Source organism: Diprion similis, chromosome 11 (assembly GCF_021155765.1).
Source record: "Diprion similis isolate iyDipSimi1 chromosome 11, iyDipSimi1.1, whole genome shotgun sequence".
In the NCBI taxonomy this organism is placed as follows: Eukaryota; Metazoa; Arthropoda; class Insecta; order Hymenoptera; family Diprionidae; genus Diprion; species Diprion similis.
Genome location: NC_060115.1, coordinates 1,131,683 through 1,151,133, shown reverse-complemented (window position 1 = coordinate 1,151,133; position 19,451 = coordinate 1,131,683). Strand labels below are relative to the sequence as shown.

General features: G+C 39.7%; 1 protein-coding gene across 1 annotated transcript in view; it reads right to left on the bottom strand.

Moving 5' to 3' along the window:
- Positions 1–17,937, bottom strand: part of LOC124412616 (potassium voltage-gated channel subfamily KQT member 1) — a 92,712-nt gene extending 74,775 nt beyond the window's left edge. The window contains exons 1-2 of the mRNA XM_046892639.1: positions 17,768–17,937; positions 783–1,110 (exon numbers count right to left, since the gene is read on the bottom strand). Of these exons, the coding sequence (XP_046748595.1) occupies positions 783–876 (94 nt within the window). The 5' untranslated portion in view covers positions 877–1,110; positions 17,768–17,937. The remainder of the gene's footprint in view (positions 1–782; positions 1,111–17,767) is intronic.
- Positions 17,938–19,451: the final 1,514 nt, after the last annotated feature.

Below are 19,451 nucleotides of genomic sequence, written 5' to 3'. Positions count from 1 at the left end.
AAGAGCGTATGTATATGTATAATTCTACTAAATATCAGCAAGTCCTCTCGAATGTCAAGGTTCGTTCTAAAACGAGACGGCGAAGCGTTTGAAAATTCATTTCGAGAAACTGCAGAGAGTAAAAATGAACCTAAAATAAAAAAATAAAAATAAAACACGTTGTTACATCAAAATGCCAAGGTTACTGCCACCGCTTAACTGCGGAACATTATACTGATTGTGAAATCTGTGGACGACTCATTTTCTTCTTCGCGACGTAACTCGAAACAAAAAGCACCTTTAAGACGAACCCAAACGAGAGGCTGAACCTCCCAAGGCTCGTTACTACATACACATGTACGCGTATTTATAGGTGGATGTGTATGTATACACATGTGTGTGTGTGTGTGTGTGTGTATATATCCGACGTCGCGACGGAACCCTGGCACGCAACCCTCTTGGTAAATCACGTGACCATAATTCATAGTAAATTTGACCCCAGAGTGCGGGAAAGAAAAATATCCCCCCCCTCCTTCCCCTGTTGCCCTGCTCGTCACAATCAGTTTTCCCTCCATCCCCTTTCCAGCCATATTTCCGTTTGTTATATAAAAGGGGGCGGAATTTTTTTGAAAAGATGTTCTTAAGGAAAAAATATGCAAGTAAACGAGGGTTAAATCATTTTTCATTCGCGTAAATCGGTCGGAGTAAATTGTTCTCCGATTACGAATGATTCGTAGGTTTGAAAAGTGAGTTCCACTCGTCAGCGAAGAATCGTGTGAAAATTATTGAAAATCGAAACGCACCTGTCCTGGAAGTCGGAGGCAGGAGTCCCTGGACCTCGTCCAAGGGCATGGCTTGGCCATGAAGATGTTCGTGATGCCTCGAGTGGTTCCTCATCGCCGCAGCGTCCTCGGAGGGCCGAAGAGGGAGGCGGCGGGTCCGACGTCGAGGAGTCCGGGGGGTCTAGACGAGGAACGGGGACCGGGACCGGGACCGGGGTGCGGAAAACGCGTGGAGGCGACGGTGGGTGGCGGTAAAGCGTCATCGCCCTGCCCCCTCACCTAGGACCATGCCCCGCGCAACGCCGGGTCACCGATTGCGTCACGAGACCCGGAACACCCGCCCGGCCACCTGGAACAAACAATTTTCTTTTAGAGGGACGCTCGACGTGCTTTTTCGATGCCTGCGAGTCGAGGGGTTGAGAATGCAAGTCGGTTCGTCATATTGATAAGTTGGTAACGTTTAACGCTTTGAAGCATGTATTTGTCGTTGTAGTTAAATTTTTTGAAACTGGGTTTACGAGGGTTTTCGGAAAATATAAAAATTTATCCTATTTGCAGATATTAGATCCACCATTTTGAATTTGGGAAATTTGAGTTTGGATTCGTGATCAGCGATCCCAAAACCCTACTTTCACTGAATTTAGAATTATTTCCTTGGATAGATTGTTCAAAAATATTCCAGGATATGTTTGATTTTTCCTTTTTTTTTTTACCGCTTCTGTAAGGATTATTAGGATTTAATTTTGTTATTTTTTATTTTCTATTTTGGAAACTATACCCACTTTCTAATTACGATAGATATTACTTATTTCTGATCCAGAATCTGTGGAAGAAAATGCAGAATTTTAGGAATGGTGTTTTTTTGTTTTTGTTAGCCGTTTTTTTACACAAAAACGACCGTCGCACCACCTGAAGGAATACCGAGAAAATTCTTTAAAAAAATTCAGCTTCTATTAAAGTGGAATGAATGCGAAAAAAAAATTTATGCAACGATCTGATGACATGAAGCAAATGACTCCTCGATTTCACTTGGAATACGCCATATGTATAAGTGATACAAATAATAAATCGTAACGAATATTCATAAGAAAAAGAAAAAGAAAACGACGAAAATCTATCGTATGATTTTGGTGTTTGCGAATTTGATTTATGAACCTGTCTTTACCCCGCGATTTCTTCGCATAAATAAATCGATACAGTCACGACCGCTGTCTTTACCCTGATGGACTTTTGGGGTTAATGAACGTGAAAACAAAAAATGTAATAAGAATATAATCGATTCAATCACGCCGAGTTGATGGAGAAAATAAGCAAGAAACCACAATAAGGTAATAAAAATAACAAATAAATAAAAAAATAACCAAAAAGCAACGAGAATTCTCACCGTAATTTTTTTAATACAGGCATCGGTTTCCAACAGCCGAACACCGGTCGACAAAATTGATCCATTATGGCTAATTCACGACAATTTTACGAAACAAATTTACTAGCCATGCAGGACATGATATGTAGATATCTGTATACATATATGCATGGGGATGATAATGGCGATGTAAGGCTTTCGCGTTCTTGTCTCTCCGAATTGTCACGACCCTTTTCTTTTTTCTTTTTCTTATTTATTCAACGACAGCTCTCTCGACTGCAAATCAATATTTTTTACTCGCTGTGAAATTTCAAACGGAAAACTGTCGTCCAGTATCTGACAATGAGGGTTGATACTGTGCATATCTCACTAATTTAGAAACGCTCGAAAAACTGACGAATTCGTACCGCAGACTCTGCGCATATATATACATACACAGGGTACACATTAAAACAACTTTCTTACGAAGATGAAGTAATTATCATATATGTGACGTATATTATATGTACAGCGGTTGGTTGAATTATTTTAATTGTATATAATTAGTCACCTCGCACTAATTACTCGGACAATCGTAATCCTAATATAAAGATCTACGTTTTATTTGATAATTTTTGGTATTTTTTTTTTTTTTTTTTTTTTTTCCCCTCTACATTCTATGTAACCACAGTGTAATTTTTTGTATAATTGCATGACTGAATAACTTTAACTCCAAAACAAAAATAAAAAAAAAAACAAATGATAAAGAATAAATGAAAGGTATCGCTGTTATGTTTTATATTTATACAGACTATTTTTCCCTAGGAGCTAGAAGAAACCTGAGTTACAAAAGTAAGAAATAACTAATTCCACAGTAAACGAAAGAAAACGAAGAAAAAAAACGTACACAAAGGAAAATCGTCGTAATAAATTACACTCTAGCAAGAATTTAAAGATAATATATTTTTCTCTTCTTTTTCACCGAATCTCAAGTCGCATTGTGCCTGAAAACACGTCCTGGAAAAATTGGATGGACGCAGTGCATCCGACTGTAAGATGTGATACGAGGACCAAGGCAGAGCCGTCATGCCATTTCCGCATTTAAGTTCGAGAGGACAAAGCTAATCGGAATAAGAATAAATGAAGGGGTGAAGGGGGATGAACGGAACTGAACACCGTGAAATTAAAGCTGAAAAAATAAACTTCAACGCGATTTTGGAGTAAATATTTATCCACCCTCTATACGCTCCTGTGTTTCGCCCAGCTTTTAACCAAATTACTAACCTCTTATTGTACCTCACACCCATTCTCGGGTTCAATTTATACCCGTGGTATGTAATTACCGCAAATTTCTGAACCCATAAGTAAAATAGAGGGTTACAAAGTAAGACGAATTAATTACCAAACGAAAGAACCGAAATCCAGGCAGTTCCCAAGCTGAAAAAAAAAATCACCATCTTTTCCGACAGTTGTGGTTTTTTTCTCTCTCTTCACTCTCTCTTTTTACGCGGATATCTGTAGGTAATTTTAAACTTGAGAAATTTGAGAGATTATCAAAAGTGGGCATAAACACTCGATTTTCGATGAAATCGATTATTTTTCAAACTCGATTAATCAACCGACTCGATTTTTTTTCCTCACAATTAGTTTTCGGTTTTTACTCCCATCAACGATGCGATACATTATCAATTATTATTATTGATATTTGATACAGCATAAGTGAAAGACGAATGAATATTTTCCCCTGAAATTGACAATAAATTATAAATTTTTTAATTTCTACCGATTCAATCGAGTCGTGTTCGATTATTTTTTTCGTCTCGATGGATCGATGCGTCGATTATTTTCAGCTTATTACCAGTGGTGATCGGTACTAAGCAAATTCCTCTGGTCAACGGTGGTGTGTCACTCGACTTGGCGGGCAGATATCCACGTGTAAACACCCCGTTCAGTTCGAACGAGTCTTACACGTTATGCTTATTACACTCGACGTCTAATGGGCGAACGCTGGGAGCCGCGCAGGTCGAAGGACGGAAAATAAAGGGGTTGAATTTACCTAGGCATGAATCGATACCGAGCCACGGGCCGAGCCTCGAGGGTCTAGTTCATCGGAATTACACCGACATGACCTGGAGACATACGCGCAGACTTACATTTGCGTAAGGGTGGTTTTTATTTACAACTCTTCCGAATGTTGACTGGCCAGTTAATCGCTTCCGAATAAATAAATGATAGTCTTCTTCAAATAAGCACAGATCTTTATCGCAACCCTTAAGCCTCGCGCAAGGGCTGTGAAGTTTGAAAACAGCCGAATTTAACGTTTTTTGCATTTCCTTTAATAACTGCTGTCGATAGATGAAAAATGATTTGATCATCGTGTAGAGCGGGAAATTCTACATCAAATTATGTTCTCATATGTCCGAAACGGAGTCGGATCAACTAATTAAGAAAAACGAAATTATTTCACCAAAACATAGTTCGATGTAAAATTTTCCGTACACTTGATTGCAAAAAAATCTGTACTAAGAGAAATGGATAAGCATTGATTCTAATATTCGATAAAAATGTCAGCATCGACTACCGAGCATAATTCTATGTCAACCGTACTCAATTGGAATTGAACATTTTCCATGAGTTTGATATCGTTGTACAGCTGACGTAAAATCAATTTCGATCAAGCATCAGCATAAATGCTGATTGATTTCTTACCCTTACAGATTTTTTGAAAATAGTTAGTCCCTCGATCAAATTCTATGTATAACATACCGGAAGTTACATTACAATGTGTACATTTCAAGTGTCAAACTTTACAGATCTTGCAAGAGGATTCGGGGTTGAGACAGAGAACTATTCGCTTATTTGGAACCAATTTAGTAAATGGATGACAGAAATTTGAAAAATTCCAAAATATAGATCACTTGCACAAAAATAGAAAAAGTTTCAGCAGATGCTCGTTTCCGTGATCCGTCGAAATTCGCTGAAAACGAACGCAAAGCATTGATTCCACGTCGGTATCGCCGAGTCGCCGAGCCAAGCCCAACGGCTGATCCAGAAAGGAGTCAGTAGTAGGTACGAGGAATTGTTTCCCGCTCCTCTGACCCTCACCCTCAGGCCCCCGATCCAGAGGGTGGTGCAGTCCTAATATTGGACTAACCGAACGATAAACCCAACCCGTAAAGCCAGCCACCGACGCCCCGCTTCTTATACATATATGAAGCTGGTGCTTTACGATCTTGGGAATTAACCCCACCGCGATGAATTTTTACGCAACCGCGTTTCTCACCAGCTAGTTTGAGGAGGAATATGACGAAAAGAAGAAGAAGAAGAAGAATCGCATTTTGAAAATTTAACAGCATTGACGTTTAGTTAATTGCGCAAATTGAACGACGTCTCCATTCGGTGATGTAGTTTATTCCGAGGACATTCGAATAACGAAAAAATTTTCCAATCAGAACGATCGAAACGATGAAGTTCGGATATTTCGGGATAATTTTCATTGCTGATCAAGTATTCTTCACAAATCGTTGTCGAAAAAAGATTGGAAGAATATTCCGTTGGTCCTTAACCACGTAAATCAGTTCTTTAATCCATTCCTCGGATAACTGTTAACCATAAAAATTTTCAACTGATCACTGAAGATCATATTTTTGGCGTACAAAATAAGCCGAAAAATATTATAAAGGTTTAAAGAAACGTGCAACATACTAGAATAATTTTGAACGATCTAATAATGTGGAAGTTTTTTTTTCTTCAACTTATCGATGTCTCGCAGGTTGCATTATTCAAATTTGATCACAACAATTTCTACCGCATAGCGAGGATGTGTTTCACTCGTATCCACCATCATCATCTGCGCAGATAACACTGCTCGAGATTTTTTTAAACAGTATTTCACCTTGTGACAGAGTAAAACGTTCTCCATTACTATGTTACGAGACTGGCTTACGATGAAAACGAAACCTCTGGATACGTAGAAAAATAGACCAGTGACACGTGGCATCAGGCCGAAGCTTCGTTGTGCGAACTTGTGGGACAAATACGTAGGCACAAGGTGTATGGGAGGAGGTAGGTATAACGGATAGGTATAATAATGACACCGTTGAACTGTGTTCCGAACGAATGTTGTCAGCCAGGGTATACTTTTGCCGTTGAATATTCACGATTATAATAAGCTCGCGGCATTCGTTCGGGGTCGATAAAATAATTTCACGGTTATACTTGACATACCTGTATAGAAAAGCGATCTATAAGTGATGGAGGTAAACTCGGTATTTTCGGAACGAGAGCGTAAATTTGCAATACGAGTCGTAGGTGAGACGAAGATGATTGTTACGAAATGCACACGATTCTTTGTACAACAAGAGCATCTTGTGCGTTTTTTCAGCAAACACAAAATTGAGGTTAGGGTCGCGTAATGTCAGATTTCTTCGCAACTGCGCATGTGCGCAGTTCAGAAAGTACCACTTTCAACTCTTAGGACTGAAAAGCGGTCTTTTCGGTACTCCGCGCATGCGCATTTGCGGAATAACTCTATCGTCGTGAAATCGGGTACTTTGTGCACGGAAAACACTCATGCAATTTTCTCGTCGCGATAATAATTTCCTCCGAGCATGCAGCGCAGCTGTTAATTGCTCTCCGATATTATTCTCGATCGTTCTTGATCGCGTAAGTCATACACAGTCGAGTGATCGGTCAGCCTGTCTCTACACAGACACTTAGAAATTCTTGCCGCACCCCGACTTGGACGGCTTAAGCGCACCCCAGGGAGGGAGCAGCGCCTGTCGCTTAATTGCTTGTGTAAATTATTTTCCTACCTCCAAAGCTTAAGACCCTTCATACCTATTAAGATCTTTTTTCAACGGGGATGAGGTTTGCAAAAAAGTTCTACGCGTGCGTTTATAGAGCAACGAATATGCGGTGACATTAAGCTTTTGAAATTTCAAGGTGAATTGACGAAAAAAGATAAAAATTAGGAAAATAAAGCTGAACCTACTTTCTGCGATCCTAAAAACGCCTCTCGTCCTCGGATTTAGTTTCAACGTTATCTCCGCTAAATTTGGACTCGAAACTTGACTGAAATGTCCTTAATTTTTCCGTACCAAACAAAAAGCTCCGGACATTTTACGACGCCTAACTAAAAGCTTTCGCCCTAATCGTATTTGAGTGATCGGGCTGTGCAAAGAGCGTTGGAAATTGTTTCGTGAATAATAAACGCGGTCAAATACGCATATATGTGACGGGTTCCTCCTTTGTCAAACCAATTAACCGAACAAAAATCCTCAAAGTGTGACAGTCTGACTGTCTGGTGACCTTGTGTTGCATCTTTTGTCTTTTTTGAAAATAAAAGTGATCAAAGGGGGGAGGGGGGGGGCAAAAAGCGGCTGGCTCATCCTCAAAAACCAATCTCTGTATATTCCTAAATCAAAATTCAAGTACAGAGATTTTTTTCTTCAATATTTGTTGGACGATATTCGTTGTAAAGTTAGTTAAAGTTAAAAAAAAAAATGTGTCTACTACCGCATAGTTGGATTGTCAACGATATGGTCTATAAATTGCAGCTGGTCGTGTCAACGCGACTATAACCGTGGTATCGTAATAATCGATACCCTTCGGTGTTACACACTGTAGCAGCAGGCCTTGAGATCGGGGAGAGAAAATTGATATCAGCTAATCGATACTATGCATACATGTTATGACTGTACATACTGACATGAGACCGACGGTCACCGCGTGTGGATTATTACGATACGTCACCAAGGTGCAGTGTTTTCATACCTCGATACCTGCCTGTCGGTATAACGTCGGACTGAAAGTGCAGAACGTTTAGAAGTTGAGAGACGACGGCGCCGTTTTACCGTCGAACATGACTCAAGGTTCGTAGCTGGAAGGTCCATGACGGATATGAAAAACGTGAAATTGCGCTGCATGTGATTTTGAATGAAATATAAAGAACGAAGAAGAGGAGAAAAGATGTGTTAAATAATCCTGACGTTCTTTGATTTCCCGAAAAAACTTCATCTCAATATGAAGAAACCCACGTTTTTCCTGACATTTTCCCAGTCCTAGTAAGTTGCCTAAACCTAAATCGTTCCGGTTACTATATAACTCTATATTCGATTCAAATTCAATTTCGAATTGACAAAATATATAACGTAGAAAAAATTTAGCTAAATTCAATTTTCTTTCTCGACTTAAAAAACTAAATTCGTCTCCTCAAAACATCATTTCTAATTCCTGTGATAGTAAAAAGTGATGCGTTCAGTTTTTTCAATGACCAAAACAGAAATTCCCGGGGTTTTCCATCAGTCCTTTTAAATTCCCTGATACTCCAGAGTTTTCAAGTTTTCCGGGTACACAACCATCCTCTGGAAATCATAAAATCTCGCATTTCAGGGAAATGAGTATTTTTCTCTGAACGGAATAAATGATTTCATCGAGGCCTTTCGACTCGCACTCACAATTGAGGGAGGCTGATTAATTATTCGCAATAATTACAAGCGTACGTGCGAAATTGGGGCAAAATTTGAATCGACAAAAGCAGCTCGGTTGAACTTGATGTACGGATGAAATCGGGCGAATGGAAACGAGGTGTAAAAAAGGTACGGATTTCAAGGGTCGCGGGCACCTCAGTCTTTTTTGGGAAATGAAGCTAGGTCAGGATGGGGCACGGTTATTGATTTACACGTCCGCTTTTGTATCGCCGCGGCGTGTTCTCAGCGTGCAGGATATAGGATATTAGATATATATATATACACACACACACTACACGCCAACCTAAACGCGTCGGTGTAAAAGGTTTGCAATTACGGCGACAAGACTTTTGATGATAATTAAAGTCTTCCCTCAACGTCGTATTGTCGGAAGATTAATGCCGTTCGTGGCAATTATTTTAAATTCATTTATATATTTGCTTTCTTTCTTTTTCTTTTTTTTTTTCTTTTTTTTTTTTTGAGTGTACATAACTGGAAACTGAAGGCTGAAATAAAACAAGCCTTTTATACTGTGTATTCCTTTTTCCTCGATCGGTTTTAAATCTCGATTTCCTGATATTGGTAATTACATAAAAATTTCTAGACTACAAAAGCACGATGAACAATAAAAGACAATTTAGATTACGATATTCTTTTTACTGTACACGATAAATCACTCTACGTGTAGATTTTACTCTGGTTTTTAAACTATCTTATTTACGAATCTGGTGTACATGCGCGAATCCATTAAATAAATAAATCGTACCTACTATCGTTCGAACAATACTGACTTCACTTGTGCGTGCAATGTATATGTATATACATACTACACACAAACGTGCCGATATGCGGCGTAACGTTGACAATTTTTTTCGTTTTCTAACTTTTATTTTACATTTTTTACCGAGGTTGACGAACGTAGATTATAACATAAATCGCTGTGCGGTTATACGATGAAATTCTGCCTAACAGAGGGAACAACATTTTCTGGGTTGAGGTTTACGCGAGAATTAAGTCGCGTTATAAAAAGCTGCGAGAAACCGCGTCGGGGTAAAATCGTCAGGCAAATTTCGCCCCGATGAAGAAACATGCGGAAAATTTCAGCACAGATTCAGTGGAAAATGTGGGAAAACTAGTCCGTAGAGCTTGCGAGTTAAGCCGGAGTCTCGTGGCTCGGCTCAAACCGTATAATGACAAGCGTAGGCAGTCGGATAGGTGGCAAAGCAAAGCAAAGTAAAGCAAAGCAAAGCAAAGCAAAGTCTGCTTTTGTTCCGAATCCAACCCCGGCCGAGTGCAGGAGAGACGAGGGGCGTATTTCGAAGGGCGAGAAAGCCGCGAAACGAGTCTTCAGAATCGAGATAAGTGCTCGAGGGTTGAACTAATTCGGAAGGGCGCTGCTGCAGTTGCTTTTTCAGGAAAACAACCGAGTATTTTTGTACCGCGACTCGAGGATTTCTTCGGCGAGCGAATGAGTCGAGCAAACCAAAGTGAAAATGGGTTAAAACGAGCGGACAGGAGAACGAGGCTTCGCTTTGTGTGTGCAAAAGAGCGCCTTTCCTATCTTCCTTTCTCGGCTTCTCGGCTTCGCGGCTTCTTCGTCCTCCTTTCCTCTCTTTTCGCCTCGCTGATTAGTCCGAAAAGAGAAAAGCCCCGAGCTCTTGCTCTCCTCGATCTCCTCGACGATCCTTCCACTCGCTAAGATCGTAAATTTGATACCGAGTCGTCCCGAAACGAAGAGACCGCTGGCCGACACGAAAATGTGGAAAAAACTCGCCCCCGGCTCCGGTAACGAGACAGTTTTAAAGCCCCGAGTGAGTTATGGTTTGTCTCATGCGATAAAACAGCTTCGTAATGTCTGTATTTTCGGTGTTTTTTTTATTTTTAATTTTAATGTACTTATTATTTTGTTTTTGTTTCATTATCAGAGCGCGAAAGGCATCGTTTCGTTTTGCAAGAAGCTAGTTTATCGCACGGAACGGGAAATCGTGTTGAGAATCCGTGAATTTTTCGTGTCATAGAGAATCGTCGGTAGAACGGATTGGAATCGTCGTTTGAATTGAAATAATTTTTCTAGAATAAAATGAGATAACGATAATTTAAAAATTAAAATCACGATCTCCACAACGAAATCAGATAGATGTTTAGTCGAATGCGGCTGATTGAGAGAGGAGCTTTGAATCCGAAAAAATTCGAGAGTATATCAAGCACAAAAAAGTGCACGATTGCCAGACAAACGTCGTCACTGACAACTAAAAATTTTTGGATTGATTGAACCATCTTTCAATGTACATATTACTAAGTCTAAAAAAATCGTAGAAATTACAAATCAAATTTTTATATGACTATTTAAATGTCAAATTGAAAAAATTTTGTGTCATATTTACTAAGAGAAATGTAACAAATAACGCAAATACAAAGTGAACCTGCTGGGACATTATGTTTAGTTAAAATTTTCAAACAATGCACGTATATAGTTCATATAAGGCTTAGACACATACCGCAATCCCCGCGATTAATAAATAAGTTAATCAAACAAAGCTGAGGCCAGGTCAGCGCCGTAACTTCGGTCTGTATTTCCACCTTTCGGGGAAATTCAAGTACATATATATAAATCCATATAATACACTCGTGCACGATTTTTTTTATGACTGAACCTAAAATGTGGGCGCAATTTTCCAAAATTTTTCCATTAGTATAATAAATCACGTGTCACGTTTTTAAGAATCAGTTTTTTTCATTTTAACCCTCATTTTCTGTTTCATTTTATGTATATATTAGGGTTATTCTTAAAAAGAATATTTTTGATTCGGTTCCAAATAATTCGAAAGTAATTCCCTAATTTTTCAGATTTTTATCCCAACTCTAACCCGTGATTTCGATAAAATTTGGAAGGAGGAGGAGGTTTCTTGGGTCACCGGTTATGAATCTGACCTCAAAATTTGACAATTCAAAATCGCGGATCCAATATGGAAGACCAAAATCCGAAATATCATTCGATTTAGGTGAAATCATGTGACTTGGGATTTTAGTTCACCATATTGGATCCGCTATTTTGAATTTCGACATTTCGAGTTCAGCTTCCTAATTAGCGACTCAACGAACCCTCCTGTAGCAAATTTTACCAAAATCCGTTCGTGAAATTTTTAGTATGCCATTGACAGGGTTAAATCGAGAAATCCACCCTTTTACATTGCGTTAAAATGCGAAAAAATTAGCAAATTATTTTTTAATAATTTTGGGCCGATTTGGGTGGTAAGCCGGTCTAAATTAAAAAATGAACTTTTCAAGAACCACCCTAGCGTACGTACTCGTTCTCTGTACAGATTTTACTTAATTTGACGAAATCACGCAAAGAGAAAAAGAAAAATACGAAAAGAAACCACACAGATTGGCAACTTTCGCGATTTTGGCGTTTTGAAGCATACATCGAGCAGCTTTTTATCCGTCAGCAAAATTCAGCTGCTATACAATCGCCGCGTTGCGCACAGTATTGAGCTGCAGGGAATATTGCGTCTAGTTCGCAGGCTCGTAATTACTCCTGATTACGGTCGGCGATAATGGCCAAACAGATCCTGCCTCGGCCTAACTCATCTCCCAACTTCTCCCGGCACCAACAGCAGCAGCATCCGCCTCGGCCCTGCATCTTTCCCCGAGATCTCTCACCGCGTTGCCTGGTCCTTTTGTCTCGTAAGTACAGCGCATCAGCGAAGTCGTCGAGGAAAGTAAGACGTCTACCGGTTTGAATCTCACTTCCTTGAGATCGTTGTGCGGAGCTAGATTAGCGAAACACGCGACTCGGTAGCGTCTGGAATTCATCATGCAAGTAGAATTCGTCGAAGTGAATTTTGACGGAGTCATATTTGGCGGGAAAAAATAAGCGAGAAAAGCAAACGCGATATCGACAGGCAAGTGGATCGTGATTACGGTATAATAGAACGCTCTGAATCGAGCAGCAGTCGCATCGCTGCTTCCTGAAACGTGACGTAATTAAGATAAAAATATTTTCTAACGATGATATGACTTCGAAATAATGAAAAAAAAATCAAGCCTGTCGATACTCCGTATCATCGAATACAGGTGAGAAGACTTCTCTTTGTGTAGGGAAAACATAAATGTGTGATAAAATCGTTGTAAATTATCTTGCAGTCTTGTTTTTGGTTCGTTGATTAATCGACCCGGAAAGTTTGTTCGAAATTTTTTACAGTCAAGAGAAAAACATGGAAATCGTAGTAGTAGATTCTGAAGAAACTATCTAGTCCAGATTTTGATTATAAAAATCCTGTAATTTAAAATTATGATTTCTAAAATGGATGAACAGCGGAGAGTTTAATAAATAATCCGTCAAATTGAAAGGTTCAGTTCTCAACTAGTCCTGACAAAATGAATACGCGATAAGGACTAATTATCGAACAAAACTATTTCGTACGAGTTTGTATAATATAATATATAAAGCTTCGATATTCGGCATTGCTGCAGGATCCTGACGAATAATCTCGGTGAAATAATGGCGGGCAAAGGGTAACTGGATCGACATACGTCGATCTCGAGCTCCCACAATTTTCTAAATGGCGAAACGCGACGTCCCCTCGTGTATTTGCAGGCACGTCACGCCACCGCTCCCTGCATTACAAGCTCGACGTGAAAAAGGACATATTGCCCGAAATGAGTATAAAACGGCAACATTGCATAACCCACGTGACAGTGTAATAGTAGTAAAAATAACGTCCCTGCCTCACTGGCCTGGAGGAAACTGATAGAATTTTGCAATACGAGCGATTCCTGAATCTCGCAAAATTCGAAGAGTCAGATATTCTCCTTCGCAACTTTTCCTCCCTTTTAATCTTGCCGGTACCAAATCCACCCTGGCAAGGCTGAAAGATTCAAGGAAGTGGAGAGGATTCAGAGCGGATTGTGTAGTAGGTGAAAAATAAGTGCTGCAAAATAACACGTCGACGATAATGTGGAAAGTTGAATCAGCGTCGGAGAAAATTCGCGTTGGTACGTCGTGCAGTTTTCATTACTCACTACAATATCCTTGCTCCGATCCTGCAGCCCAATAAACGCAGTGCCCCGTGGGAAAAGCAAGTGGAATAATAAAAAAGCTTCATGCATGCAAAAGCGCGATTCGAGACCATCGGATGCTTCACGTATACACAGGAAAAGCAGCTTGCAGTAAAGGATTCGTATAGAGCAAGCAACGACTGCGCTCGTGAAAATCATGGTTTGTAGGTATAACGAAACGTTCATTTCCTTCGGTTAAATGTTGTTCGTTCTATCGTCGTCTTTTTATTTTCGAGACCATATTTACCGAGAAAGAACGAGGTTGAAGTTAGTAACGTTAAAGTATCGAAACGTTGAAAGAAAAAAATTACAATTTTGCAAGTTTAGAATACATGAGGAAATTGAATTAAAAAAATCTGAATATGTCGATGTTGTATTACGAGTTTACTAAATTTCAAGTAATCCAAAAGTTGGAAAACAACGAATTTTTCAAAGACACATCGTTACAATAACGTTACAAACGTCAGTGTGATAACAAAGACAAAAATTAGCCACGAAAATTACAAACGGAGTTCATCCACAGCGACCTTTTCCTTTCCTCATGCATGGCAGAATTTCCTCGGGCGTAATCGGGAGCAAATAGCTGAACCCGTTTAAAATCTAACACAAACGTCACATTCACGTGTGGTCCTTGAGGAGGAGCCAAGTTATCCTGACTCGGATTGGATTGACCTTGCGTTTCCATTGCTTTTTCTTTTCTTTTTTCTTCTTCTTTCTTTCTCTTTCTCGAAAGACGCCTGCTGTTCGTTCGCGGTGTATTATGGGTACCTAGTAGATATTATCATTTCGCGTGGCAAAGCTCGGCACGTCATGAGAACCACGTATATCTAGACATATTCTTATCCGTCATTTCCGGATGTATTACAGCGGATTGCACAGACCAGCTCGCAGTCGTGACTGCATGGCTTATCCGTTGTGGATGATATGGGAAGTCGAGCTCGCGATGACAGATAATGCGGAAGAGAAAAGAATTTCTGAGAGATTGATCGAGAGAGAAAAGTTTTCTGAACTGCAGACTGTTTCCTTTTTCTTTGCATATTTCTACAGCTGAGAAATTATTCTTTTTAATATCCTCCGCTTGACTTTTTTTTAAATAACTATTTGAATCAGATTTATACTTTCAGATTGAAAAAACGTGATTAAGCAAAGCATCAACGTCTTTATTCGTGTACAACCACTTCGATGCTATTTACTCTAGACGACGTTTGTTTGGCTTTAATTATAATAATTGAAATCGGTACGCGGAGAGCTTACATTTTTGATGAAATCTTTTTATACCAGTTCCCGCAACGAACAATGCGATAAAAAAGACGAGTTTTAATTGAGTACCTTACAGGCTGAATGAAAACGAAACAAAGAAAATAAAAGAAAAATAACAAAAAATATATATATATTAAAAAAAAAAAAAAAAAAAAAAAAAAAAAACAACAACAACGCAAATCAACGTCTCGAATTTTAAACAAGGTTCTTCAGACTTTCCTTATTAGATTATCTACAGACTTTGAAAAGATGGAGAAAAGGAAAGAAGAACAGAAAATAAAGTAAAACGAGTCAGTGTAATCGCAGCTCGCTGAGACTTTCGAAGTACATACAAATCTTCGTGACTTGCTCGACCTGCAACCAGATTCTTTAAACATATGTTGCATTTTAAGGGGCATAGCCTCTTAAAGAACTTCACAATACGGCAAAACTTCTAGCCTAGATAATAATATGTTGGTAAAATAAATTCAATAAATTTTTATCAAATCTTTAAAAATTTATCCTGCTGTAGCTGATTTTTGTTGATAATAATTACTATCGACGTTACTTTCATTGTGATATTACAACGAGAAGGTTACACGTCGATTGTGAATATGTATGAATACGTTGTTATTGTCACATATTATTATTATTATTATATCTTCCAGCCATGACTCACGAACAATATATATACATAAAGGTAAATATAATTTAGTGCATACATACCCACTACACGATGTGCAAACCCAGTAGATATATATATATATTTATATGCAGATTTATTCGACGTATTCAAGTCACGTCAATTATCGTCGATATTAATATGCAAAATGAATGAATCAACGCAACGGGAATAAATTTACGTGACCGTATATATAGAAATAAGGAATGTTTACTGAATTTACACTTGGATATACGTTACTCTCTTATAGGTTCCCGTTAAATCTATCATGGGTGCTGGGAGTGCAGTGTAGGTACTTTATGTATAGACGTATACCTGTATAACCGAAGAGTCCCTTAAGCCGGATATAATTTTACCTTCAGTAAATGTGATCTAGACCGACGAGATCGCTCGAGCTGCTGTCCTCGATAATCCAATACCTCGGCTCGTCCTCGATTAATTACCAATCACCGCGATACGCCTCAAGTGCACTTCGCGTGTGTATGTGTTTGCGTGTGTATAGTTTACATGAATAAATGGTATATGTTTACCTAATTGTAAGTACCTATTACTTATAAATTGACAAATGATTATCGTGTAAACCGTATCGTTCATTGCGCTATACGTGATTGTTTATATCGATCAGAAACTCTTGAAATCATCGATTTTACAAGTATTTCGATTTGAATGAAAAGAATTTTTTTTCTATGGAGTAAAATTTTGTTTGTAGAATTTCGACGGAGTGATGAAGTTTTTAAAACTTTTGCGATACGTCTAATCGTACAATCGCGTGATTCTTCGTCGCGTTTTTATCCAAATCGACTAATTGTTAAGTCAATTTGCTGGATAGTCGGAAAATCGTGCAAAATTTTTTTAGCACTACGAAGTAATATTCGATCAGGTAGGTAAAGCATATTTCAACAAAACCCAAGAACAATCGCGGTTTTTGTTGGTTTATTTTTTCTGAGTCGAAAGAACGCTTGTACGCAATGTGAAATAAAAGTATGTAAACTGGGTCTTATTCGATGGGCATGAACCGCCTTTGGAGTAACTGGAATCCTTTTCTCGCTGATTCAATCCGTTTATCCGATTAGCATAGGCAACGATTTTCGAGGCTTGTATGTAATTCATGTGTCGCGCCATGACAGACAGACTGTCTGACGAAATAAACTAATTTCGCGTACTGAAATTACCGGTTCGCGGATAGCGTGTAGAAGTAATGAAAATTCGAGAACAAATTTAACGAGACTCTCCTAGTTGGCCCAATTTCGGTCGGTATACCTACGAGTTTCCGATGCTCGCTTGTCGCGTGCAGCAATTAAGCACGATGACGAGAAAGAGACGACCACGAAACATACAGATATATTTATATATATATACTGTCAGTCTAGGGCTAAAATCAAGAGCAAAAAGTTATGGCAGGTGAGCACGTGACTAAGTTACCCGCCATTACTGCGCCGCGTGACGTCAGGGGGTTGCTAAAGTAGGACATATTCCACGCCAGGTCGACTCTGCCGCTCGGCTGAAAACCGGGGGACTGACAGCCTGACAGACAGACCCAACCGCGAACGAGACACACGGATTTACTATAAGCCAAACCACGAGTTCCCCGACCGACCCCCGCGCCCTCCTTAATCATTAGCTGCTCCTCAAACAGGCTAATCCCCAATTTAAAGCCAATTTTTCACGAGATTTTTCATTTGCTTTTTCGTTCATTTATTATTTTTTACAATCCAATTTCCGGTGTGTAATGAAGTAAGGGAAAAAATCGATAAGGTTTAATTGTGTCACGAAAAACTTCCTGCTAAAAGGACATGTTTATTAACATGTGCAATGTTTAATTAATTTCAATTTGAAAATGACTCTTCTAATAAGCGAACGTTGGATTTATTTCGAAATAATTAATGAGACGGTGAAGAGTATGGTAATTTTAAAAAACATATAAGTTACACTCGAGATCTTGAGGTATTTAATCTCGATGATTTGGAGAGTTGAGTAAAGGGAGAAATAGATATTAAAGATGAAATCTCTGTTCCCTAAAAATAAATAATCACCGAAATAATGATGCAGAAAAATCCTCAAACGTTGCTAAATTCGTGTGTGATTTCAGTGCGAATGGTAATTGAGTGAAGCGTATATCTCGTGATCGGAGAGCCGAAAGCTCGACGGTATTTGCCGGCGTTGAGTAGTAAAATGAAAACAAAATCTAGAGTCAAAAGGCACTTACGTATACCTGTTGCGACGAAGTCTGTGGAAGTTCTTCCTGTCCGAGCAGGCGAGAATATACAGCAAGCCAAAAGATTGATGAATTTATTATTTACGTTTATCACCACTCACAGTTCACTTGTAAGATATTAATTAACGTCTCACTTTACAGTCGTAAGTCGATGAACGCCGAGTCGCGTTTGTATATCGGGATCCAGGTGTAACAAGGTGAACAATAAATCGGACACTCGCGTCTCTGTAAACAATCGGCAGTTTCAAAACAACGAACTCGAAGTCGAACGAATCTTTCCCTCTCTTTTCCTCTCACCAATTCGTCCCCTTATTTCCCTCTCCGCACACATGCTTGTGCAACCCTCAACCCTCTCGCTCTGTCCTTGTTCCTCGCTCCTTGATTCAGTCTCTGTTTTACTTCTCCGCCAACTTTCGGTCCCTCGGCTACGAAATGAATGAATACACTGTAAAAGACACGACTCGCGTTTCCGCCGATTTGAATGAGAGATTTTGCGCCGAAGAACGCGACGGGTTCTCTTGTTGTCGGCTACCACGCGGATCCCTGAACCAGGCGATGAGTCCTGGTCACTCTGAAGACCAAGGCACACGCGCTACCCTCAAGTGCGCACCCTGGACTGCGCCGCACTAGAGGCAACCGACACATCAAACTGAATCGTAGCGCGAAACACGGCGACGCGGCGACCCGACTCGTCACCCCACCTGCATGGAGGTACTTCTCGCCCCTTTTTTCATTCTCATTTTTTACCGGCATTGGAATTCCCTTTCGCTATCGCTTTGACAACGGATCACAATCCGGAATGTTGATTTTGCTTTAGGGACGCGCAGGTGGACGGTTCAATTTTAACTAGAATATAAACCATCCTTCCATTCATTGCCAGATGTGACTGAGATTGTCGGATTTTTCTATTCTTAATTTGCACGATTTTTAATTTACCCCCAATTTTTCAGAAAAGTCAAAAATTGATTTTTGATTATAAAGCTTGTTGTTTCAAGGTAGACAAGCGGTTGATCACAACGACGTCACTGTCGGTTAAGCCAACGTCACAAGACTTTATACAGAGCCACGAACAGCTGTCGTAACTCATCTATATTTTATTGCCAGCTAATTATAATACCTTGCAGTTGCTTTTCAAGGATTGAACAAGTACGAGAACCGAATGTAGGTACTGCCAGCTCGATAAAACAGTGCATCACCGACTGATGCCGTGCCATGCGATCTGTCTACTGCAATGTGCAGAACGTGAAAAATCTCGCTGAGAAATTCAGATCCATAAACACGGCACGGTTTATCCCTCATTGGACCGCCCGCCGACGAACTCGACGATCGCAATTTATAACGGTCATGGCCTTTACGCCAAGGGATTCACACCGTACGACATACGACGATAACCACGAACCGGTACGCCAGACGTGATACTGGAGTCCCGGAAGATCCAGGGTCTGACTCATAACTGGCGTAAATCACTATTCCGCAGTGCCTGACTGACGGCGAATAGACTTATCAGGACAAAGCTTTGCGAGTCGATGTTTGAGTGGAATGTTCACCCTGAATTTTCTTTTTCTAATTGTTGTGGGGGGGGGGGGGGGGGGGGGGGGGGTCACGGGTGCTACTCTAACTCCAGAATTTTGATTAGATTCTGCGGTAGCTTCGTCCGTCATCTTCAATTTAAATGGGAAAA